The sequence below is a fragment of the Diadema antillarum genome, unplaced genomic scaffold (genome assembly GCF_040938485.1).
Source record: "Diadema antillarum isolate AM-2024a unplaced genomic scaffold, OU_Dant_1.0 scf00000091, whole genome shotgun sequence".
NCBI classification, from domain to species: domain Eukaryota; kingdom Metazoa; phylum Echinodermata; class Echinoidea; order Diadematoida; family Diadematidae; genus Diadema; species Diadema antillarum.
Genome location: NW_027270980.1, coordinates 1971766 through 1998037, shown reverse-complemented (window position 1 = coordinate 1998037; position 26272 = coordinate 1971766). Strand labels below are relative to the sequence as shown.

The 26272-nt window shown below is 40.2% G+C and overlaps 1 protein-coding gene across 1 annotated transcript; it reads right to left on the bottom strand.

Moving 5' to 3' along the window:
* Positions 1-491: 491 nt before the first annotated feature.
* LOC139718193 (claspin-like) lies at positions 492-24481 on the bottom strand. Its single transcript, XM_071629673.1, has 22 exons — positions 24357-24481; positions 21832-22012; positions 21094-21389; positions 20204-20276; positions 19554-19665; positions 17607-18320; positions 17078-17190; positions 15977-16218; positions 15120-15459; positions 14610-14792; positions 13346-13566; positions 11491-11660; positions 10472-10620; positions 9726-9840; positions 8430-8819; positions 7481-7657; positions 6609-6730; positions 5438-5565; positions 4541-4637; positions 3517-3599; positions 1334-1504; positions 492-614 (listed from the first exon to the last, which is right to left on the bottom strand). Exons 1-22 carry the CDS (start codon positions 24387-24389, stop codon positions 492-494), a joined length of 4233 nt encoding a protein of 1410 aa, XP_071485774.1. The 5' UTR covers positions 24390-24481.
* Positions 24482-26272: the final 1791 nt, after the last annotated feature.

The window sequence follows — 26272 nt, the reverse complement described above, 5'->3', positions numbered from 1 at the left end:
TTACTGATTTTCACCAGGGGGAAAACTTCTGAAAGCATTTGTACATCAAAACATTGCAAATCAGAAAGAAACCATTTTTGACATGTCTCAGCAACAAGAAACACAGATTCTCTCATGAATTCACAGTAAAATGAACTCAAACACACATGTGAATTTAAAAATACGGCCGCATTAGATATAAAAAACTACTCATTCAAGTAAACTATCAAATCATAATAAAATCATGTTGCTGTAATGCACATCAGCAAACATTCATACAGTCAAACTCCTGAGTAATCCACCATATTTCACGCTGGTCCCTGAAAATTCCACGATAAATGGCTACAGCCAGAATCGTCAGAAACGGTTGAAAATCACCGCTCTAAGGCAAACTGGCTAATGATATGTCAGTGGAAATCTGAATAGCAACAGCCAGAATTGTCAGACATGGTTGAAAATGACTGTTCTTAGGCAAACTGGCTCAAGATATGTCAGGGATAATCTGAAGTCCATCAGAAGTGTCGAAACACGCTATTCTGAGTAAACTGGCTTTGACTTCTCTCTATCCGTGGTCTCTTGGCATCTGGGCCAGTGTGCTTGCTTGATGGACCAGAAACGCTAGCTGACCGCTTCACCTGCAGCAGGGTCAGTGAAAAAAAGGGATTCGTAGATAGAGGTCATTTCATTTGTAAATCATCAACACATCACAGTCACCACTGTACTGTCAATTCACTGCTCCTGAAGAGAGGTACTGTCTTTTAAAAAAGAAAAAAAAAAAGAATGTCTGCTACAGTTTGGTTAAATACTGTACCAGATTACGGCATACCTTTTAACCCGTCGAGGATGGGCTGATTTTGCTACGACACGCATTTCCCATAGACCCCTGCCCGAGTATACTCGGGACTCGTCCTCGTCCTCAACGGGTTAATAGGTACCTTCTATATACATGCAAATGGTAATTATATGCATATGGGCCAACCGTTTACTTCTTTGAATGCTAGGAAGAATGATTCCAGAACACACAGACAATGAATGTGTTTCTAACAAGTCAAAGATTGCCAAAAAGGTGTATCTCTATTAACTGCTTGTGAGAAAGAAGTAAAAAAAAAAATACAAATAATAAAAAAAAAAGAAGATACACACTGGCTCACACAGTTGACTTGGGTCCAGACAACATCAGAAACTGAACTCAAATCTAGCATTATCAAAAAAAAAAAAAATCAATCTTTGATTGCTTATCCGGGTGCAATGGCGCCAACCTAGCGAATACCTGTAATGTTACTGGTGTATAAACCATTTTTTTTTCTTTACTGTGCTTCTATAAAATGATCCCACTGTGTTGTATTCCACTCACCTTGGGTGGCTCACTAGCTGTGTTGCTGTCCTCGTTCATGACTGCCTCTGCTGACTGGAATACAAAATTGCGGTTGTTCCTGGGCCCCTTGGGGTTTGCGAGAGGTTTCAGCATGGATGCCATCTTCTCCAGGTCATTCTTGCTCCTATTGAGGAAAGAGCCCCTCTTGGTCTGCAACACAGAAAGAAAAAATACTGTAAACACGATATTTTCGCGGCATGAAATTTTTGCGAATCGGAGCCGACGGCCTTTTTTTCGGCATGAAATTTTTGCGAGTTGCTTTTTACATTCAATGCATATAGTGTGGACAAGAACTTTCGCGTGCATTTTAATTTCACGAATCTTGGCTCTCGCAAAATTCGCGAAATTAAAGTGCACACGAATATTCCTCGTTTTACAGTATACACATACATATATGTATATACATTCTCAAGAATTCACCGTGATGTGTCCTTGTTTAGATCTCAAGGCACACTTCTATTATGAAACGTATGAAATCTCAGAATGGCAGTTAGAACACGCAAGGAATTCATACTGAATTCACAATTTTGGACACACAAAAAAAAAACCCACAACCTGACATATTACTTTGTACTTGGACTGTACCACTGTTTTATGCTTATAAAATGATGTAACAAAGGATAGATCAAGCAATTTTTACCTTTTTTTCGCGCTAGTGATTACTGCCTGCTTCTAGTCAATCATTTCAATATTGCATCACATGTCAACATATTTATCATTCTTCATCACTCTGTTGTAAGTAATAGGTCTGAAACAAAATTTCAAGACAGTGTTCACAGACGTAGAAGTTTGATCTTTCAACTATATACTGAGAGTATTCATCATTATCACTACCTTTTTTAGCATTAAATATTTCTACACAATAATTATATCAGACAAAATAATATCAATAGCATCTCTTGGGGCTGAGGAATAAAACTAGCATAAGGAAACTAGAAATGTCGCTATGGCGACTGGTATGCCTCCGCCATAATGCATGATTCTCCTAATAGGTCTATAGTACATGTGGACAATGTGTGATTACATTTTCACAAAATTGGCAAAATATTAAAATGACATGTTTGTCACAAATGTATTGAATGTTTACCTTCCTTGACCTATGTTTAATTGGATGAATAGGAGAGCATGTATTTTGGGGATTTAAGAACTTTAACTTGACATTGACCATTTCATAAGTTTATGCACTGAGTAATTTTCAAGGTATGGAGAAAAAGCGCAATTTCTGTATTGAACAGTAAATTGTTATCATTTTCATCTGGCCTTTGATTTATAAGAGAATCACTGTCAGGCAGAACATACATAAATTCAGCATGTACTAGGTTTCAAGATAACTTGAGCCACTTCCGAGATATGGAGAAAGAAGTAAGTTCAGCACTTTCACTTGATCTTTGACCTTTTGACCTTTGACGTTCTTGGCAAAAAAAAAAAATCCCAGAGAATCTCTATTGGGTTATACATGCATACATCGAGTTAAAAAAAAAAATCCTGCTGGCATTGCATAAATATAAGGAAAATAGTAAAATTTTGAAGTATTGCCCTTGACCTTTGACCCCTGACCTTTGACCCCATGAACCCTAAATTCCCTAGATAACCACTGCCAGTCAGTAGATGCATATATACTATGTTCCATGGAAAAAAGTGAAATTTTAACATTTTGCTTGACCTTTTGACCTTTGACCTTTTGACCTCATGACCCCAAACTTTCACCAGAGAATCTTAATTGGGTAGTACATGTATACACTAAGTTTCAAGAAAATATCTTCAGGCATTGCATAGATATGGGGTAAATAGTAAAATTTTAAGCATTTGACCTTGACCTTTTGACCTTTGACCTTGAGCATGTGCACCCAAAAGTTGATAGGCACAACTTCACCCCCTAATACACATACATGCCAAGTTTCATTAGGATACCTCAAAAGGTTTTGGTAGTTACCCTGTCCACAAAATTCATTACGGACGGACGGAAGGACGGACGGACGGACGGAAGGACGGACGGACGGACGGAAAGACGGACGGACGGACGGACGGACGGACGGACGGACAACCCGAAAACATAATGCCTCCGGCACCACTTCGTGGCGGAGGCATAAAAATTATAATTTGTGGCATAGAAAGAATAAAATAGCAGGACAGTACAACAATCACTGAGTAATCACACATACCATTATCTTTAGTGGCTTAGGAGTACCAACTTTCTTTTCTTTCTCCTTTTCCTTTTCCTGGACTTCCTGTGTGGGCGTCTCAGCTGCAAAACAAAAGCAATATGCCACTTCACCCATGAATTCTCAGAAACCACATTCCCGTAATTTGGCCCTGTACCTCTCTATTAGAATCCTTTCTTATTTGTACTCTGAAGTTTTTCATGAAAAGTATAGTAAAATAACAAAAAATCATTGCACATTCTATTGTTGATACGTAATTGTATATGCTATAGAATTGTAATGGCTCTTGATTGCTACATTTTAAGGTAGCTGACTCTTATACTAGCTACACATACAGTTAACTCTTCATAAGTCAAACTTTGCCCAAGTCGAATCAATCATATCTGACCAGACTATGCAAAACATGTACTATTTACATTTCCTACGTCAAATTGTGCATAATTATGTCAAACTATTTTTCATGGTCCCTACAGATTTGACTTACGCAGATCAAATTACCTAGACTAGAAGAGCAATGCTCTAAAATTCTTTTGCAAATTTTTCTGCTTTTGAGCACATTTTATTTATCAACTTTAACCTGTTCCCATTAACTTTCTCCAATTTAAGACAGGCAGTAGAATTCAGAAGACCCAATATGGTGATGACAAGGGCTTCATTTCTATCCGGTAGAATTCCTGCCAAGACTTGAAGGCTTAGTCAAAGTTACATATATGTTACTAATGTGATACTAACATCAGGTCAAATCATTCGGGTTACTCAATGAAATGACTGCAGAATTTACACTGAAAAAAAATATAATGAGGGTTGACACATTCACTAAAGTGACTTTACTGACATTTTGTTTGACATGCCAGGTGATCATGCTGGATGCATCAGAAAAATTTGAGCAATTCTGCACAAAATCTTTCCCATCCATCATCCCTGGTGGACTTCAATATTATTTCTGTTTTTCCTGTTGGGCCACTGGCTGGAGCTCTCAGAGGTTCTATCAAATCCAAATGCAAAGTTTGACCTCTGTACTCACCTCTTGGTTTCCTGCAGGTGGCTGTCCGCAGACATTTGGCAAACTGACTGTGCTCATCAACGGTCAAGATGTCATTAGGGGTCACTTCTGTCGGCTTCTCTGTACCCTGCATCAAACAGCAATGACAACATTGTTTGCTGTAACGCTAACGTTTTGAACAATGCATGTCATGTCATATCATGTACATATATATATATATATATATTTTTTTTTTTTTTTTTGGGGGGGGGGGGAAGAGCATACAAGCTAACACAAAGACTGAGTTGTAGTGAATTCAGTGGTCATAACAATATCTATTCATGTCTTAATATCTTACAGTCAACCTTGCCCAAGTCGAATCTATTTGGACTGAAGAAATAGCTTCGACTTAGAGAAAATTCGACTTATGAGGGATTAAAATCAATAGAATATAAAGAGAAAAGGACTTGAAAAGACCTTCAACTTTAGCAATTATTCGAATTATGTAAGGTCGACCTAAGCAAGGTCGACTGTATTTAAACTATCAATATCAAAGTGGATAAGTAGCATGAATCTTTGACATAAAGGAGAAAAGGTATGGCAGATTTATTGAAAAAAAGATGAACACTTGTTTTCATTTATCATAGTTCAAACTGAAATACAGAGTAGCAATTGTTTCCTAAGCTTAGTAGGTGAAAGCAATGCTCAAAAGAAGTGGAGGGGGTGGATGTGTGTTTAATCCTGTGGAATCAAAATAGAAATAGTATTACATATAACTGCCTTCTTTGTTCAAGTGCCAGTTTCATGTCGAGCGAAATGAGTGAACTTTCAAAACATAAAGGAGTTGCACAGCGAGAATTTATATGAACCAGCGAATGTGATTCTGAGTGGCTTGGCACAAAAATGTTAACCGTGCAAAAATAATAATGTCAGCATTACCTCCTTCTCCTTGAGCCACTGTTCCCGCTGGTATCTCTGCAGTCTCCACTGTGAATCCTGGTCCTGTTGGACGTCCTCCTCCTCCTCCTCCCCATCCGAGGCTGGCTGGAACATGTCCATCTGGGAGTCTGGGGAGCCACAATCAGAGCAACATCTCATTGAGAAGGGAGAGGCACCATTGCACACTGTGCACTACTTGCTTACTCGCCGCATGCATGACAAGATATCTTCTCGACCATTATTCTGAATTACTTTTTAATCGCTACTTTGTGAATTCGACTTTATATTCCTATAGCAGCACTGTAGGGGGTCATATGGCATATTGACAATGATTTTGTGGAATTAAGACCTACTTCTATGACTGCAAACACAAAGTGAATGTTCTGAAGATGTTCTCTTGAGAAAAAATAAAACAACAAACATACAAACTCTTTGTGCATCATATTCGCACATGCCCAACAGCTTGCCTTGCAGCTCATGCATTTTGTAACCACAAACAGAACCATTGAGTAATTGTAATAATATGCCACCATAACATATATTAAAAGCTTGTTAGATAAAATTGACATCACAGCAAAGCTTGCAATTATCTCTACAACTTTGCTGTACTGCACATCTAGCATGACGGCTTTGATAAAAAGCCACAGGCTTTGAGAAACAGAATGTTTTCAAAAGCGCTAGCCTCATGCGTTGCAGTCTCAGAATAATGTGACACACAGGGGCATCTCCACTGTGGAACGCTTAGAGCTAAACAAGGAAAAATTATCATACATTTCCCTAAAACAGATATTCAATAGCAGTATTTGACACTGCTACATTTTACATTTCTCAATTTGACATAATTGACTTGACACCTATTGATAAAATATGATGTACATACATGGGAATAGTTTGACTTTTGGCTAAGTTTATGACATCATTCCCACATACAGTGTAGTTTGGTTTCCGCTCTTGAATGATACCAAACAAAACATTGCTCTGTGTAATACCTCACACGTATTTCACATGCCCAGTAATATGAACTTTCATAATGCACAATCTCCTGCAGCAATATGAAGAGTTTTCCATAACAATCGGAAGATTAGATCCTCAATAGAGATAAAATTATTTCACTTTGCAGGCATGTGACATGGATGGATATAAGAAGGAAATATCTGAAGAGTTTCCATACCTAGATGTTTCCACCTGAATCGTCTGGTCCTCCCTTTGTTTTCTGAATACAGGTCTCCATCGGGAAGGTACATCTCCTTATAGATCCTCAACCGCCGTGCATCGTCGTCGTCCATCGTTTTCCTGCCGCAATAAAACATAGGAGCTTGGTATGATTGGGAAAAGGAAATGGGGACACTCTCGCCCCCAGGGGCGGAGATGACAGGGGGAATACACAGGATTAAGTCTTGAGTAGAGGCCAAAGCCTTTTGTCAAGTAATTATTTCACATTTGACTCTTAATTGAGATCACTGTGTACTGTGCACGATTCACAGTGCTGCGTATCATCATCATCATCATCATCATTATCATCATCATCATCATCATCGTCGTCATCACTCTTCAGGGCCTATCTATTTCTTGCAAACTCTCATGAGTTAGGTTACAATCACTCGTCATTATGATTAAGCTTCCACATAATGGATAGATGAGACCTGCTCAAAGATACATATATAGCTGATACAGAATTTCTAGCAATTCCTCCCCCCCCCCCCTTGTGAAAGATGTTCTCCCTCTTGCCACTACATACTGCCACACATGCATAATTCATTTTTTGTACTATCTTGTGAACAAGTTAATGAAACTGCCAACAGTGTCAACCATATCTAGTCATTTACAGTGTCTACTTCGCTCACTTGTGAATGCATAGACACAACATAATATGTCACACTGAAGTTTCAGTAGATGCTTGTGAACAAGGTAGCATAATATATGCTTATCCCACCCTCTTTCCCACTTCTCTCAAAATATAAAAAGAGCAGTGAGGATAAATGATCACATCATGAATGCTCAATCTGCTGGCACATTCCCGCATACTGAGGAATCTGAACTCACATGTGAACTTTGTTGACCTGGTTCCTGAGTTCGTCCTCGTCGCCCATCTCCTCATTGATGATGCCTTCCAGTTCTTCATCGTCGGGTTCGTCCTCGGCATCATAGTCCTCGTCGCTCCCCATCTCACTGCCAGATAATTCTGCCTCCTCATCTACGAAGTTGGCCAGCTTGAGCGGTCTGTTTTAAACAACAGTAATGTAACACACAATGCAAATCCTTGAGTATCAATCACACATTGGCATATTCATACACATAATATAGATCTATCTACACACATGATTACATGAACACACGCACACATACACAGCTAGTATCATGTGCATACTTACACACTCGTGTACCTAACCATGTGCAGGGCTCCACACTGACTTTTATTTTCGGTGGCCCAAAGGCAAACATCCGACCTTTTTTTGGTGGCCTGATCAGGCAACCACATTCTTCATTTCTGAAATTTTGGTGGCCCGACGTGTGTTTTTGATGGCCCCGGGCCACCGCACCACCGTTAGTGTCGAGCCCTGCCATGTGTATGAAGTTTTGGCAGACCAAACACTTTTCAGATCATGTGCAGCATGATTTATACATCAACTCCTTTATACAGGACAAGATGATTAGTAGGAGATAATTTCATTTTCGTAAGTCATGAATAAACAATATGTATGACAAGTCAGGAAAAGTCTTGACATATCATGGCTATTGGATCACACAGCTCTGTGAGGAATGTGGTCAATGTAAACTTCTCACATTGACCGCCTGAACTCTTGACGAGTGGCACAAAGAAATAATAATATCCATACAAAGATCTATCGCTAGCTGCAGACGAGCAGCAAAAGCATGGCTGTGTGCAATTTCTCTCATACCTTCACACTATTCTATGTTCTTCTCTTCTTCTTTTTTTTTGTTCTTCTGAGAAGTCTGTGTATTTGACATCATGTGTAACATGATTACTCACTTGCCATAGGTGTGCCCTTTGAATCGCCCGCTCTTGGCCTCAAAAGCAAACTCGCTGTCGACATCAGAATTCTCTCCATCTTCATCATCCTTGGCGTCAGCTTCTTTCTCTCCCCCCTTCTCCACTTCGCCATCATCATCGTCCTCCTCCTCCTCACTATCATCATCATCATCATCGCCACATTTGCTCTTCCTTGGAGAGTCTTCATCACTGCTGAATCCCCTCTCATTCTCGTCATCATCGTCGCTGTCGCTGCCTTCCGGGTCGGATGCGATATGGAAAGAGACGGTGCTAGAAGCCTCATCTGCATCAGCCTCATCATCGTCTTCCTTTTTCAATGCAGGATCTTTGACGTGCAGGGATGGTATATTCTGTGACCGGGATTCCACTCTATTACATAAAGAAAGAAAAGAGAAGAAGAAAAAAATGAAGTGAAATGACAGCATATTGGCATAACATCATATTGCATTTTATGACAATTTTGTGTGTTATATTGAGTGAAATGTTATGTTTTATGTTATGCCATTCTGTAATGATACAATATATTACATTGTCATGTTATATATGTAACAACAAAAAGCAGAATAGAATGTCATTAGACTATAGAAACACTGACTGAAATGAGGCAAGCAAACTAAGATCCCAATTAGGAAGAACACAGTGAGGAGAAGCTAAAATGTGGCAAACATAGGCCTACGTGAGGTCTTGAAAAGTGATGAAAACAGCATGTTGAGGTAGACGAAAAGTGTAGTGAATAAAAACATATCCAAATGCTCAACAAATTAATTTGAAATCATTCTTATGACTTCCATGGCTGTGTGAATGCATCTGAAGTCCAGACTATAAATAATAACATAATTTCATAACCCCTTGAAAAGATTTGAAGAAAAGTAGATGTTTTATAGTCTGGTAATAAAACAATACCAGCAAATCTTGACTTATGGAGCATCAAAATTTGTGCTGAAGAACATGATTTAAAAATATACTGCTACACCTAGGTAAGGCATGCTATAACTTAAATCAATAACTTGAGAATCAGGTTAAGCCTCTGAGTTGGTAGCTTATAATTATTCAAAACTTACGAAACACAAAACAAGCACACAAGGGGGTGATGCGCACTGATGGACACACTAGAATAAGACAAAGCAGAACAATGCCTCCGAATCCCATGCTACTGCGCAATACAGCAATATCAAATTTAAATCTAAACAAATCACCTAACATATGGTTTTCTGCATCTGTGCTGATCATTGGGAAGAATTTATCTATCAGAGTTAGCACTGGTGATGTTCTTACCCCGTGAAAGTCCCTGAACAAAGGTCTAAGAGCTCGTCCATGTTGGCCTGGGTTCCCTTTCCCTGGGACACCTGAGAGAAGGGGCCGGGTTTGTCATCATCCGACTCATCCTTGGCTGCTCCATGGAGATACAGAAATCATCATATTTATTTTTTGCATAAAACTTTACAGTGAGATTGCATGGGGCGAGAAAACAAGAGCAACTATGTGAGGTCCATCCCTGATAGTTTTCTAGATAGGCTTCTAAAGAAGACGGAATTACTCAATACTGAAGTCCCATGAAATTGATTGAAAACAAGCGTAACAAAATATACTGACACAATTTTCCAAGAATTGAATCATTAAACAAACTTCAAAGATCTTGAAAAGATTAAAGCTGTCACAGAAACCAAATGCCTCACAAAATCATGTTTCTAAAATTTTGCAAAAACACTTTTATTCCACTGAAATCCAGAGAACGTGAGTACGGAGGATTCTTTAAAATATTTCAATATGATGTCAATCTAGGCAAACTATGAAAATGAATCATTAACACAAAATCAACAATATACAGGTAATGAAAATCTGGTTTATTCCAAGCTTTGCTTCCAAATGGTAACCAAGTGTTAAAGTCACTCTGTAGGCACTCTTGTGATTTGAAGGTGCAAAATAAAGTAGTTCTGTGGATGTACATGCATCCACTAACACCAAGCATCACAGAGTGGTGAGTGTGAAAAAGGAAGAAAATTTCCTAATTAGAGGCTGACCTTGTGTCTCTGTGAACTGTCCAGAGCAGAGGCCCAAGAGTTCCTCCATGCCAGGCTGGCTCTCACTGGAGTGGGCCTGGGTACTGCTGAACAGGGTCGCTGGCTTGGAGGATTGGCTCTTCCTACTGGACGGCTTCAGGTTCAGCAGACTGTGACGAATAAAAGATGCATGGTGCCCCATTATTACGACGGAGGAGGGCAACAAAAACCATCCCCTGAGCACTTTAGATTCACACAGTGATTAAATCACATTAAAACTTCACTTCAGATTCGATCAACTAAGCTAGCCCTACTAACTGTCAATGAAACATGACAAGACATTTTTAGAGATGATAATTGAGGGCATTTACATTGCTTTGGCAATGACTGTAACCTGATGTGTATGATCTAAAAATACTAACTAGCCATCCCTGTCATGATTGCCTACCCGACCATAAAAAGGAATTTGGAATGCATTTGAAGATAATCACATAGAGTGGAGGAAAAGACATCACATGCAGTTAACTCTGATTGCTGGCAAAGGCCGCACTTGCATCAAAACTACCTTTGTGATCAAGGCTTGCTCAAGGCAACTGGGGGTGAATATTCCTGGAAAAGTATCAGGCAGCAATGACTTCCTGAAACTTTCTCACTCTTAGAGAGTGAGAAAGACAAGATGTAAGCCTGCAGGATGCCATCAAACAGCATGAGGAATTCAAAATGCAACACTAAAAGGACCACAGATGTGCACATCTATCAAACACAGTAACACAGTATGTGCGTGTTTGTGTGCATGGACTTGGCGAGAATTGCATAAAGCCTGTTATGCAACTACACTACAATGGAACACACAAAATCATAATAAAATGGTCATGACTCACTTGTTTGTTTAAAGGAGAATTATTTGAACATTCAACGTATGCATAGTCTTAATCCCATCCTATTATCAAACTGTCTGGATTGCAACGAAATATGTATACATTGTATATGTACATTCTAAATGCAGTGTGATGGAAGATGCACACAGAATGAGCCCTCACCCATTTTCATCAAGGAATTGAGTCTGTGTCTCGTCCTCGAAGGAAAAGTGGAAGCTCTGCGACTCGCCCACTTGCTGAGAATCGGTGATGGTTGGAAGGCGGGGCGAGTCTTCGCGGAATAGATCCTGGGAGTCTTCCACCGGCAGACTGAGATCGGTCCTCGTCATGCTCTGTAGGGAGAGATGTGGAAGCATTGGGTAGCAACAATTCATGGCAATCTTTGGTGGCATTGTGGTCTAGAGCCATGCTTCTCAACCTTTTTTCAATGCAAGGCCCACTTTGGCTTTTTTAAATGTTTTTGAGGTCCATGCACAGTGAGATGAAATATGAATCCTTTTATTTCATTTTTGGCCGACATCGTGGCCCAACTGCAAGAGCTTCGCAGCCCACTGGTTGACAAGCACGGGGGATTGTGCATTGTGCTTTAAGAAAGGAGGTGTAGGGTTCAAGCTCTGCTAAGACATTTGTATCTTTGAGGAAGACATTCTATCTGTAAGCTAAATCCTCTTTGTCCAGGCACATAGATGGGTGTACTTCATAGCCAGTGGAAAGTTATGAATGTTGGATTTAGCATGTACTGCTGTGTGCCGTAAAATGGCAGGCACGTAGCTCCTGGCAAGCATGTTCCAAAAGGATTGGCATGAATGTACCATATGAGCTAATTTGATGTCCGCGACTGTATAATCACGACGTTGTCAAATTCAACTTCTGTATTGCGATATAAACCCTTTTGCCTATAGTCAATCAGAAAATGCTCTCGAACAGAACTGCAAAGCAAATGGAACAAAGTTCAATAAATGGACTCCTTGATTTTGACTGAAATCACTCCTGGGTATTTTGAACAATCACAGACCACCAACTTTCCCTATACAGTGCACTCCCGTTATAACGAAATGCTCCGGACCAGCAGTTTTCTTTCGTTATAACGAAATTTCGTTATAACCGAACAGATACAATATATAACGATAAACAAGGAAACAAATATATTTTACATATATATATATATATATATATATATATATATATATATTATGTTTGCTGAATACTCATCATACACTGAAAAGCTATGTGAAGTGGAATGGAATTATTACAATATTAAACGTAAGTTCCCCTCAGAAACTGTGCGTGACAAAAGGAGGGAACACACAGTGATGTGAAGCGTTCGCCCGTGCAGAGACGCTATCATGCTTGTTCCGCTACGTATTTTCGAAAGCAATTCGCATTTCGTTATAACGGAGCACATTTCTTTTGTTTTTCTTTGTCAGTGGCGCCCGGAAAAGACTTCGTTATAACGAGAATTTCGCTATAACCGTGTTCGTTATAAGCGAATTTTGTACCATAGACTTTAATGGTGTTAATTTTGGGACCAGAAGTTTTACTTCGTTATAACGAAATTTCGTTATAACCGTGTTCGTTGTAACGGGAGTGCACTGTATCAATTGATGGACACTTCAGTGGCTAGTGAAAGACAGCTTCACCTAGCATCACCTTCTTATTGTTAGGGTAACTATAGCACTGGAAAACTAACCTGAGGAAAAAAAAAATCCAATCAATTGCATGTGACTACACATAATTTGGTAGTATTTGGTGAGGTACTACTAAAAGTCTAGAAGTTAGTTTGGAAGTTGTTAGTGTAACTTCCATTGGAAAACTAACCAGAAAAAAAAAAAGAAAAAAAAATATAGTCAATTGGCTGTGCCTACACATAATCTGGTAGTAATTGGTAATGCATCACTAAAAATTTGTAACTTAGAATATAGACCCTCTAGTCATGAGTAATGAAGAGCTACAAGATTTTGACATAACAAATATAGACACCCAAGGGATATGAATGATTGCCTTGGAGACACCATACCTTGGACAGGTCCCCGAGGAAGGATTGATGCTTGGAGAAAGGGATGAAGCCCTCTTTGGTGGAGTCCACGCTGGCTCTTCCAGACTTCCTCATCCCTCCCTCAGGCTGGTGGGCTGGGATGAGGGAGGTGATGGCCTCAAAGCTGGTGTCCATGCTGTTTGAGCTGCTGTCCTGGCGGACGGGGATGGGCAGGGCGAATCCAGTGCTGTCCTTGCTGGAGTCTGGTACAAACCATCGTTGGGGAGCAAAGAGAATGTGATACACCTGTCCAGTCATGTGTACTTTATTTACCCAATGCCAAAAGCATGATTTGCATTCAATGTAGCATAAGATTGTTGTTCAGGGGAATGAAGACAAAATTTCAACTAAAGTATGATTCCCCATGTAAGTAAAAGCTTAGTCGGGATGATGAATAGAGCCTTGACTGTACCATGCATCCCACTGATGTGAGGCTGATTATGTTTTGATCTGATTTCATGAAGTAAACATTCTTCCTCCCCCACTCATATACAACATACATATTTGAATCCTTGTCATTTCTCTGCCAATCAAATTAATTGGCAGATTGCGTCATTGATCATTTGCTGCATAAAGGGAACTAACACCCAAAGAATAAAATTTTTGTAAGTGTCTAATTTCATGACCAATAAGAAGATTCGCTAATTAGAAAATGAAACACCTCTTTCTTGTTTGCCTGCCCATTCAATATACAAGAAAGGGGCGCTTTCAGAACTGGCCAGTTTAGTTCTGTAAGCACTAGCAATAAGTATTTTTGTTTCTAGTTTCGAGTGGTGGAGTTATAATATGGAAGGAATATATGACTGGCAGTTTCGAAAACACTGAGAGTATATGTTATTCATTGGGTATTGGATGGATCCATTTGAGGACCTTGTGGCTGCCTGTTCAATAACAGATTCAATATTACTTAACCTAATTGTGTCAACAGCCAGAAATGCGAGGGGTGTAAGTGCAACTGTTATGGGTGGAAAACTGTCTTGTCCTTGAGTACACGCTGCAGGTTAAGGAAAACTTGTGTCTGTGAAGAGGACACTGCATCTTCATTTTCATCAGCAGGGGAGGTTAGAACAAAACCAGAACAATGTGGAAAGGAGGAAATGCTCACTGAAAAGGCCCTAACACTGATTTTAAACCCAACCCCATACTCTCTTCCAAGTTGAGTCTGACTTGTGGATGCGTTTTATTAGTATTGTTTTTTTCTTTACGAGCTATGTCAAAAATCAAATCAAAGCAACGTCTTACATACCTGTGTCTTTGCCAGCATTCCAGGAGACTCTCTTTGAGCTGGAGTCCACCTTTCTCGGCACCTGGAAGTCGCTGGTCACTGTAGAGTTGGTGCCACTATCAAACATTTCCATCGTCTTACTGCTGTGATCGAGGGCAGTACCAGGGGTGCGCACAAGACTCCCAGACATAAATTTTCCTGAATCTGCGAGCAAAATCAGTACGGAGAGATTAATAATTGTTTCCCTCTTGTCACAGGTTCACTGTAATCTTAAGAGTTGAAGATAAAGTTAATTCAACTGATAGGAACTTGAATATTAGTATTAAACAAGCAAGACCTAATGATGGACCTTTTATCATAGACTCAACATTATGACTGATTGTACACTCCCTTTGAAACAAAATTGTAAGCTGATTTCTGTTCTACAATGTGTCATCAAACAGGGCACATCTACACATTCCTTATCAGCTTCCTCTCAATGCAGCTGTATGTGCACAGGAACTTGAACATGTTTGCTTGATTAATTCTCACCTTGCAAGCAGTCTGTGAGTTCAGCATCAGTATCATCTGTATCAATGGACTCCAGACGCAGTGTCATCGGCTTGTCCTCAGGTACATTTCCATCGCAATTATCGTCTTCATCCTCATCTTCCACCACCATTGCCCTCTTCTTGGTCCTCCCCTTTCTACTTGGTGATATCTCCTCATCACTCTCGAATGCCGAATCCTTCTCAGATTTCCTTGCTTTCTGCTTGGATTTCGTACGAGGCAAATTGTCGTCTTCTTCGCCTTCTTCATCTTCATTCCCTTCCTCCTCCTCATCGTCGTCATCATCACTCTCTGCTTCATCATCAACAAACTCATTCTCGACCTGTGAGAAAGTGAAGATTGACAAAGACCATTGGAGGAAAAAAAAATATTGCATAGGTTCAACTGGTTTTGCAATCATCCAAATGAATTGTGTTGGGTGTTTCGGAAAATGTGTTTCAATAATTGTTAAATGGAACAACAGAATTTAGTGCTCAGACTTTACATTTTTCCTTTCAACCCTGAAAGTGTGATGGCACATCATTTGGCAGCATATACCGTAACCTATTATTTGTCCTGCACTTATGCCAACAAGAAACTGAAAAACTGGACAATCTCCTTTCTCAAAGGCTATTGTTCTCTTGTTTAAGCCTTTCCAACAGCTATTACTGCCAAATCATGTGCAGATGGTATGAAGCATAGAGAGCGCGCTTAATCACAGCTTGCACTTTCAACACGTTTGACAAGAAAGTCAAACTGGATAATTTACATGCCATGGTCAATTCTTTAAATCTTCAACGGTCTTGATCAAATTGTTTTTTTATTACTGCTCTCTTTGATTAAATATGTTTTGTAGACACCTTGTAATCCTCATCTTCCTCGTCATCATCGACATTTCCCATGTTCATCACACCGTCATCCTCGTCCGCTTCCTCCTCCTCTGTATCGCTTCCCTCCGTAAGTTCGGCATCATCCTCGTCGTCTCCGGCGAACCCTTCCTCGTTGTCCAGCTGGAACATCTCTTGCCGCTTCTGCCTCTCCGATTCTCTCCTAACTTTCATCTGAGCCTGCAGGTTTTCCTTGAGGTGGACCAGCTTCGCACCTGCCAGTGGGGCAATAAAAAAAATCCCACACCATTTATGGGTTTGATCTTCATCCTATCATCAATGACCCTCTTGACAGGCAAACTCTGAGTGCAGCTTGCATATTGAACGCAGATTGCTACCAAGCGGTATGCACAGTACAACAATTACTATTGCATGCATGGAATTACCAGTCCTGTGTGTGTAATCATCTCACTCTACAAATGTCACTCCAGTCAATTATATATTGACATAAATACTTCCAGTTTGTTTCCTACACTAGTTGTCACTTTTCTGTGCACATACATGTATATAATGTGATCCATTTCTTAGATTCAATGTTCCTTGCCCACAGTAGCCCTATGCATGCCCTTAAATGTCACACTCGCAATTGGCTATAAGACTTTCCCTACATAAGGACACAGCTTTTCCAGGCAAATGAAAACATGTTGAAAAATATTTGTTTCACAAAAACTAACAAAAGAGCAGACCAAAACTTATTTGTATATGTTTGAATATATAAATATTTGGTACCTACAGATTTGAATAAATTTAAAGCCTGTGATTTATCACTCAGGTATACATGTACCCTCACTGTATTGAAGGAAAAAACTACAATGAACAGATTGCTATTACAAGTCGGGGTACTAGGGAGGATAAATAGTTGTGTATATGCACTCTGTCACATACCATGAGACATAATTATTTTCTGCTTTGAGAAAAATTCACAGTTGGTATGTGGATATTTCAGTAGTGTGCTCTGCCGTCACAACAATTGTGCTAGAAAGCTAGTCTGCAGATGTGCTGATTGGCAGACATGCACAGGAGGGTCAGACTCAAAAGCTCTTTCGTAGGCATACGTATGCACTGGGGACACACCTGGTATCTTGAGAGCTGGGTCCAACTCCTCCTGTGTGGGGTCCAGGCCGACACAGATGGAGTGATGCTTCAAATCCTCCTTGCCATCCTCACCCTTCTCTTTGGTGACAACACTGGTGGCAGAAATGAAGGGAACCAGAGAAACCATACAGGATACATTGCATATATCAAAAAGAATTTTAATAAAAGTGAAATCAGCTTTTCCTCACTTTGTGTTTTTCAGCGAGCCATTCAGAACAATATCAATGAAACAATACCCAGCCAAAAAAGTTGAAGAATATACAGGTGACTCCTGTTATGATGAAGTCCTCGGGATTGGCAGTTTTCCCTTGTTATATTGAAATATCATTACAGCCAAACAGCCAAAGTATATAAAGATATATAGATGATAAACTTAGGACATGAATTTTGACTTCATTGTAACAAGAATTTAGTTGTCGCCATGTTCACTGTAATGGGAGTGCACTGTATGTTGAAATATCACTTTTACAGTGTAAAAAAAAAAGAAGAACAATGTACATTCTCTTACTTAATTTGGACTTCCTTGACTTGTGTGGGTTTGACGTGTGCTGTGTGCTTCACAAATCTCTTCATCAGCTTGGCCACACCTTTCTCCTCAGCTGTGGGCTCCGCCCCCTCGTCCAGATCGATGGTGGCCTGGGGCCCACCACTCAGCTTGGGCTTCAGCCCCTTCAGCTTCTTCAGGGACTCCTGGAGGAGCTGCATTCTCCGGGACTGGGAGGAGGAGGGGGTTGGTGGTAGGGAAGGGGAGGCGGTGGAGGGCACCTTGAAAGTTGGCGCATCCTCTGCTCCAGCATCATCTCGCGAGAGAGCAGATTCAGCTGGTCTCGGAGGCGGCGGTGTGGTTTTTGGTTTTTCCTGGCTTCCTGGTGAGCTGCAGTCCATCCTGTCATTCTCAACATCAGTCGTAGCAGGGGTGAGCATCTTCTCCTCAGCACACTCCTCTGATTTTTTTGTCCCATCCTCCCTTGCTGGTGAAGATGATGCAGCTGCACACTCTTCACCTGCAACTTTGTCTCCATTTTCACAGCTTGGTTGCTGTGAGTCTTTTGATAGAGTCTCTGCTCCAGAGTCTTTCAGAGTGTCCTTGGTTTCTTCTGCAATCTTTTGAACATGCCCAGAGAGCATATCAGGTAATTCATCATCTGATTCTTGCTTCTTCTGCTCTTTGGTTGGTTTCTCTTGCTGCATTGCAGCCATGGTCTTGGACATTGCCTTTAGTCTGAAGTGTAAAACAGTGACAATGATGTATCAGCCACATGACAAATACTGACTTATAACCTATGACAACTTGTACTACAAAAACCTGCAGCAAGAAATGGAGAACTTCAGTTGGGGACTGTATGGCTAAACAATCAATCTGATATGCACTTGACATGCTCCTCAAAATAATAATGATCACATGTAAATTCATATTAAGGAGCATCAATATCAATTCCTTTCAATTTTGGGGTTTTTTATACTTCAGACATATCAAATACAGTTAAACTCGCATAAGTCGATCTTCTCGGGACTGAGCAAAACACATCGACTTAGGCGAGTTTTGACTTGTGCGTAAGTCGAAAAAAATCGACTTACAGTTACACCTCGCGTACACTAATGTACATGTATGTTGTCTACTCTGGAGCCGAGAGCTGGAGCGGTGTGCCTGATATTTGCCCTTCAGCAAGACACTTTATCCACATTGAATATTACCGTTATTCATTTCCAAAATTAAGAGCAAACATATGACATTTATTCTAGCATCTTATGGAGCCGATTGTTACCGCTGTTCATTTCCAAAACTGAAGGCAAACATCCGGCTTCTTTTTTTGGTGGCCCGGCGTGCGTCTTTGGTGACCCTGGCCGCATATTAACCTTTCGCGAAATCGTGATTCGATTCGCGAAAAGACTCCGCTAAGTACATAAGGCATAGATCGCTACACTCGGCAGGGGCGATACATCGTCCTTTCACTAGGTCTGGGTAACGGAAACCAAAATCTCGCGTGAGTTCTTGCGTTACCTATCGTTAATGTCAACGAAACATCGTTAATTTGCGCTTGGGATCGTTACTCATCGTTACTACAAACGTTAATTTTCCCGATCGTTAGTTTGCGTTAATAACGATTCAGGTGAAACCGCTTGCGTTAATGAAACGTTAATGTTTATTAACGCAAAGTTTCTTTTGGTATATACTGTATATAAACAAAAACTGGCGTCTCGTGATTTTGACGGTGATTTATTACACAATAAAATCTTATTCGACTTAGGCACAGTGAATTCAATGGTTTTTCCGTGAAAGTGTTCTCGGAATTTCATCGACTTAGGCGAGTATTCGACTTAAAAAAATCGACTTGTGAGTGAATTAATACACGTAAGTCAATGGTGAAAAATCGGGACTTTTTAAAATCTTCGACTTGCGCGATTATTCGACATATAATGCGACGTCGACTTAGGCGAGTTTAACTGTACAAACCTGGGCACCCTTCCTCTGATTGGCTTGAGTTTTGATGGGGATGGTTTCTTGTTGAACAGCTCATCAAGACTGAGAGGTTTGGGTTTGTGGTATGGAATGCTGATTGATGACTCTGCAGGAGACAGGAGGAAAGAGATGGCTTTACTAGGCATTTCATTGCAAAATTTGAAAATTTGCAACTTTGCTCCTTTTTTCCTTGATATCACCAGTAATTACATATAAATACAGTATGACTGTCATGTGTTAGAGGATAAGTTATCAACCATTTTCTATGAATGGGGCAAAAAAAAGGTATTGGGATATTGTTCACAATTGAAACACAACAACAAAATCTGGAGATTACACCACCACATTACTCTTACACATAGAGAGAGAAAAAAAGAAGAATGAAGATGCCTCCTGATATTCAAAGAAAAATAATGTTTCAGACAAAGTGTAAGTATGTGAAGAGAACGATCGTCCATAATCTCAGAAAGGTACTCCATTTGGAGCAATACTATCGTCCAACAAGGAAACGTCCCTAGAAGTAAAACTTATGGTATCTGACCATTGAATCTAATTGCTGTGATATCAAACTGGCAAGTCAATGTTGAAATGCACTGGAGACAGATACACTAGTAAAGCAAAAGACAAAGACAAAACAAGCATACCTCTGACAATGCGCTGAGATTCACTGTGTATTTGTTGAAGGTCTGCTTTACGAACTCTTCTCCTTCTCATGGACTGCAAGACATAAATTAGAGCCATATGTACAAATTCATCATTTGTTGGTAAATCTCCTAAACATACAGGGAGACTTTAAAGCTTTGAATCACTCCTATCAAAACCATTGTAATCATATTTGACTTCACTGCAAACAATATTCTTTACAGGGTACAGCCAGGCAAAATTTTTGCCTTTGCCACATAGCATGTACATGTATGTGACAAATGCACCATTCATAAACATAGAGTATTTCACAATTTCTGTCCTGGAAGCAAAAGTTCTCTTGACAGTATGATTTCAGTGGACCCCATAATTTAGAAGCAATAAGCATTGAACATATGCATTTCACGGAAATGCACATCGTGAAATGCATATGCAAAACGAAAGTCATGCACAGATATTCAAAGGTCCCATTTGAATCTGAGATCAGTCCATCAGAAACCACTAATGTTTTCCAGGACTCAAAACGAAGGTAACTTTCACTCTAAGGAAAAGTGTGAAATGAGTGCAATATCATGTATAAAATTTGGAGGCTATACTGAAAAGATATACAGAGATTCTCTGTATAATAAGAGTGATAATGGATTATTCAAAATGCAACTACATTGGGGACCTTCAAAACACTTCTTGATCATGTACTATGAAAATATGCTGTAGTGTAGACACAATATTTGTATTTATTTTGCACGCTAAAAGAAAAATCAAGCTTATTTTTCTTGAAGGTGCGAAGAATTAACTTCCGGCAATCCTTGATACATCTGGAGCCAAGTCTTTTCTGAAAATTGAGACATTCCAAATGAAATGAAAAATCTGGAAACAGCAGGGGGAACCTCACCCTTTCATCACTGTTTCCACCTTCCACTTGCTCAGCTTCTGGAAATGGCGAGAGCTGGAATGCAATTTCCTCCTCTTCATCGATCCCATCGTCGCTGTCACTGCTGTCGCTGTTGTTGTCGTCCTCCTTTCCATCATCGCTGTCAGGAATGCTGTCATCCTCTTCCCCCTCTTCCTCACCACCCCCATGGCCTCTTGGTGGTTCTGTGCGAATTTCTTTCCTCTCGTCACCAGGGGTGGCAGAAGGGGTGGTTCTGGAATCTTCATCATTCCTGGTCTCCTCTGAGCTTTGCTCCACTGTGGAGAAGATTTTTTTTTTCAAATAAAAGCACAATTACCCAAAATTTGAGCAACTAGCTGTCTCTCAATAGTCAGCAAGTGAAATCCTTAGAATTTCACCTGCCCCTCCTAATTTGAGGAGTTGGGTGGTATAGCCTCATGCATTCTGATAAATTACATTAAAAACAGTGAGCATGAGCATATAGCTATATCTGGCCAATGCAGGACATCTCTAGCAACTTGAAGATATTTTGGTCACCTAAAGTAAAACAGTGCTATCATGTCACACTTTACACAGTCAACATGCAGTATGGCAAAAGATTACTTTGGTTTTCATTACTTTTAATCCCGGTGAGGACAAGCTGACTTTGCTAAAACACACGTTTCCTGTAGACATCTGCACAAAAATACTAGGTTGTAGGAACTAGTCTTCAACAGGTTAAGAGAATGAGTTAAGTACCTGCATCAGACAAACTGTGCAATCCATCGCTGTCGCTCTCGTCGTCATCATCACTCATGATTAGTCGAAGTGACTTTGTGGCTTTGGACTGCTTGGGCTTCAGAGTCCTGACTATCTGATCCTCCTCATCACTGTCATCATCGGCATCAAATACGTCACTGTTGAAGAGAGATCCAGTCTCCTGTAGGTTGGATGATAATGAGTAGATAAAAGGACATAAACAAATGTGAAATCAGAGATAGGTGTCCAGATCTATAGGTGTTTTTTCTACCAATTTAATAACCTCTCCTGATACTCCAGTGATAGTTGAGGGATGTTCATCCAAACCTAGCTAAGGACATCTTTTTGTAGAACATTGTCTCAACCCAAACAGAAACGGGATCATGACATACAGCAACTCTGGAGTAACAAGTGATAGATCTACTGATAGTTCTTGAGGTAAATAAACTCGTAGTCGTAGGCCTATCCCCCTATACTGGTAGGCCTAGAGTTACTATAAAAGAATTATGCATGTTGCCATGCATAAATAGAACTAGACGATAGAAAGCTAGGCCTGATGTTACTATTACTAGCAAGACTCTATTCGACAGTCGCATTAGAAATTCTTCTTCATTTTACTGTCAAACACCCCTGTAACATGTGTAGGCATTGGTAGCTGGGCCAACCGGATAAGGGGTGCGCTGATTGATCGATGTTGGCAGCATGGAGAGAGAAGCTAGGAACTATGGGGGAATATTAAATCTTTAGTGATCATAGATCAGATGTGTATGTAATTGTGTATTGTTCGTATTGCACAGCGGCAAGTATACACTCCACAGCAACAGCTACTCACTAATTAAAGTCGAATGTAGAAAAACGAGACATCAGGCACTCCGGGCGTACATTGTAGTTAGAAGGTTTTATTAGAGGCTCTGCTCCGCGGCAAGTTGTCGGAGCAAGTACTGATGATGAAATTGTGACACACTGTCTATCTTCACACAAAGAGCAGTCAGTTTTTATACATGTAGAGTTCTATATCAGCAGAGAGGTGACTCATCTCTCTGGTATCAGTGAAACAAGGGGGTTAAAGAAGGTTCCAAAGTAGTGGTCAGTGTTGACAAGCGATTACCTTGTTTTGAGATTATTTATGGGGGGCCTTATTTATGCACATTTAGATACAGCGGCAACCTAAGTAAGAAGACGAGTGGACGTCGGCATCAGGTGGGAGAGAATATGTTCCGCTTAGAATACTAGGAATTGAGTCCATCATTACATTGTGCCTCTTTGTGGACAGACACACGGGCGAGCAGAGGCTCGCAAATCATCATTAGATAGTTTGTAGGAATAATACATGACTCATGAGAGAAACTGATTAAAACCTATTTGAGAACCAGCGGAGAGGAGCAATGACCCACAGAAACAGAGAGAGGAGGAGAGAGAGTGGGAAAGACGGAGAGATTGGAGCAGAGGCTGAGAGAGAGAGAGATTTCGATTGTGGAGGAGCAGAGAAAAATTGAGCTGCTGTAGTGCTAGACAATTACAGATCTATCAGTATCATCTAACGTTAGTTGCTTTGCTCTCGAGTTTTGGATGTAGGCACTACCCTAGATTTTTATATCCTCATATGAAGCCACATTCAGATATTGGAGGGATGGATGTAACAAATGTTAGAATTTAACAAAGACCGCTCTATGACTATACTATGACTACAACTATGTCTTGTGACCAGGCAGTTGTGCGTTTACGGATGTTTACGGATGTGTTTATGGATGGTTGCAGTTTTGAAAGAATCCTTGTTTAAATTGTGATTAAAATTTTATTTGGGCCCTAATGTTAAATTTATCATTAATTTTATCAAGACTCAACTGTTGTTATTGTTAATATTACAAAAGGAAATAGGGCCTAACCCCTGTTAACGGCTACAAGTACAAAATTATCACAGCTCTTTAAGGCCAAGGCAAGGGTCTTACCTAGCTCTTCTTTGACTCTTTATGAAGTCTAACGTTAGATGTGGTCTATCCTTTAGAACTAGAATAGACTCTGGATTCTAAATAAATTTATTAAGATCTATGAGTATGCAGGGGTGTATCCAGGATTTTTTCTGGGGGGGTCGTAACCAAAATTTTTGGACCTTTACCTTTGCGAGGGAGCGGAGCGACCGAGCGGGGGGAGGGTGTGGGAGGGGGGTGTCCCCCCTTCCACGGTAGGGAGTTTTTGAATTCTATATCTTAAAATGGGGCAATTTGGTGCATACAAAAGTGACTTTTTCGGCATGGCAGTGCAGCTTAGAAATAAGGTAAATTATGGCATACTAAAACTAAGTTACGAAATTTACGAGGTTTTTGACAATTTGCTGGAACACCACCTGGTCACTTTTTTTTCCTGTTGTAGGCCTACCGGTATATAGAGTAAAAAGCCCTCAAAAAAAAAAAGTCTTTTACAAAAAGTGGACCTCTTAAAAATTTGGGGGGGTCGTACGACCCTCCCGCCCCCCCCCCCCCCCCCCCCCCTTTGCATACACCCATGGTATGACCGTCGTTACTCACCATTATGTGAGGGGCTGCTTCGACTCCCAGCATGTCGGGTTTTGCTGACTGCACTGCAGCTAGGTACCAATTCAAGGCCAAGGGCCAAGGTCCAATCCAAGGTCGAGGATGTAATCACAATAAATACGACATTTACCGTTGCTTCAGCTTGGTAAAGACTTGGTTGACGTTGGGACCACTGGCGGGCAGTTAGCTAGGTGTACACTTGGACATTGTATCATGGATTCGTATGCTAAGCAGAGAATTAGAACACAATAACAGCTAGATTAACTAGCTTGATCACGATGGAATACTGCAGAAGGCCAGCCTTCACACACAATGCAATGCCCAATATACCCAATGCTGCAATACAATGCACAGTTCATATTTTCGCGGGTTCAGTACGATCCTACACAGCTTGTTTTAGCACGCATCAGCTCAATACATACAGCGAGCGGTTATCGCAGACAGGAATAGCAACACCCATACATACGGGTACGATCGGCGCGGCACCGGAATCGCGGAGGACATTTATTTTGCGCGCGCACGATCAGCTGGGGCTAGTGCTAGCTAGCTACCTGTGCAGACATAATTATATAGCGCCTCTTACGGCCGCCGCCTAGCACTAAACAAAGCGACCAACGAAGTGAGCAGTTGTATGAACGTGTTTGTTTTTGTGTTTGCTCGATTCTGCTTTTGCAATACATGTACCGTTCTACTTTCTGGCAGTATAGTAAAGTTGTTATAGTTAATCTTTACTGAATGGGAAAATACCGCACGAGCATCGTTTTTCAAACTGTTCAGGGAACTGAACATTGCATAAACGTTGAGATCAAACAGATTCAGAAAATCATAATCTTCCAAGAATCAAATAATATACACATAGGCCCTACACTTAAACATGAGAAAAGGTATTTTGCTGTCGAATATACTACTTTTTTGTTTTGTTCACTTGTTACTTACTTATTTGTAACCTGTTGTATCCCAATCGCAGCTCCCTGGAAGCGATACCAGGATGTAGATCATTCATGTGCCAATGAAAGGGTCAGTTTGTAAAGTTTGTGCTATCTCTCTATAAATGTCACATTTTCTCATGTAAAACAAAAGAGAGGAAAGTGTTTACGCAGTAAGTGTCCCCTTTTCTGCATTCCAATTATCTAATATTATTGTGAAATTAAAGACATAACGAAAGCGTTACACATGTCAGTTGATTAATGAATGAAGAAGATATTACGGATGTATAAGATAGCATTAGGCTGCAAATGAGTCTCTCACATACCTAGACCCCAGAAGAAAGTTTTACTAATAATGTAATCTACTTATGAATGATACACTAAATAACATGGAAATCAGAATGAACATGATCTGTTTAATCATATGTAGAAGACTGACATCACAATATGCTGCAATAATGTTTGACTGCAAGATTTTTTGTTCTACTGTAATTCTCTCTCTCTCTCTTCCATAGGCCCTGAATGGCCTCTATTCATACATAACAAGTTGAAGAAACTATGGTCCATGTACCGTACTTGCTACATTCTTGCAGCTGACAGATATGTTTCACACTTGGGTCTTACAAAGACTGCAAACAATACATGTTGCTGTAGTTTTGAACTGCTTGATGAAATGGAGGCCATGCTAACAAGTCGGATTAAAAATGTTCACATGATGCCAGGTGTTCTGCTTTTACAGTATGTACTTTGATTGTGAGATTGTTGGTCTAACAAAGTGCAGGCAACTGAAACCACTTTCCAACTGTGGCAGTCATTGTTTGTAAGCATAAGATATATTCTTGTGATTATATTGTGTAGTACATTGTACGTGTATCTTTTAATCTAGGGCAGTATCACATTGTAAGGTAGGCATGTTTCTGAACATATGGTACATTCTTGCAATACCATTGATTGTGCAGTACATGCATGTGTATCTTTCAATCT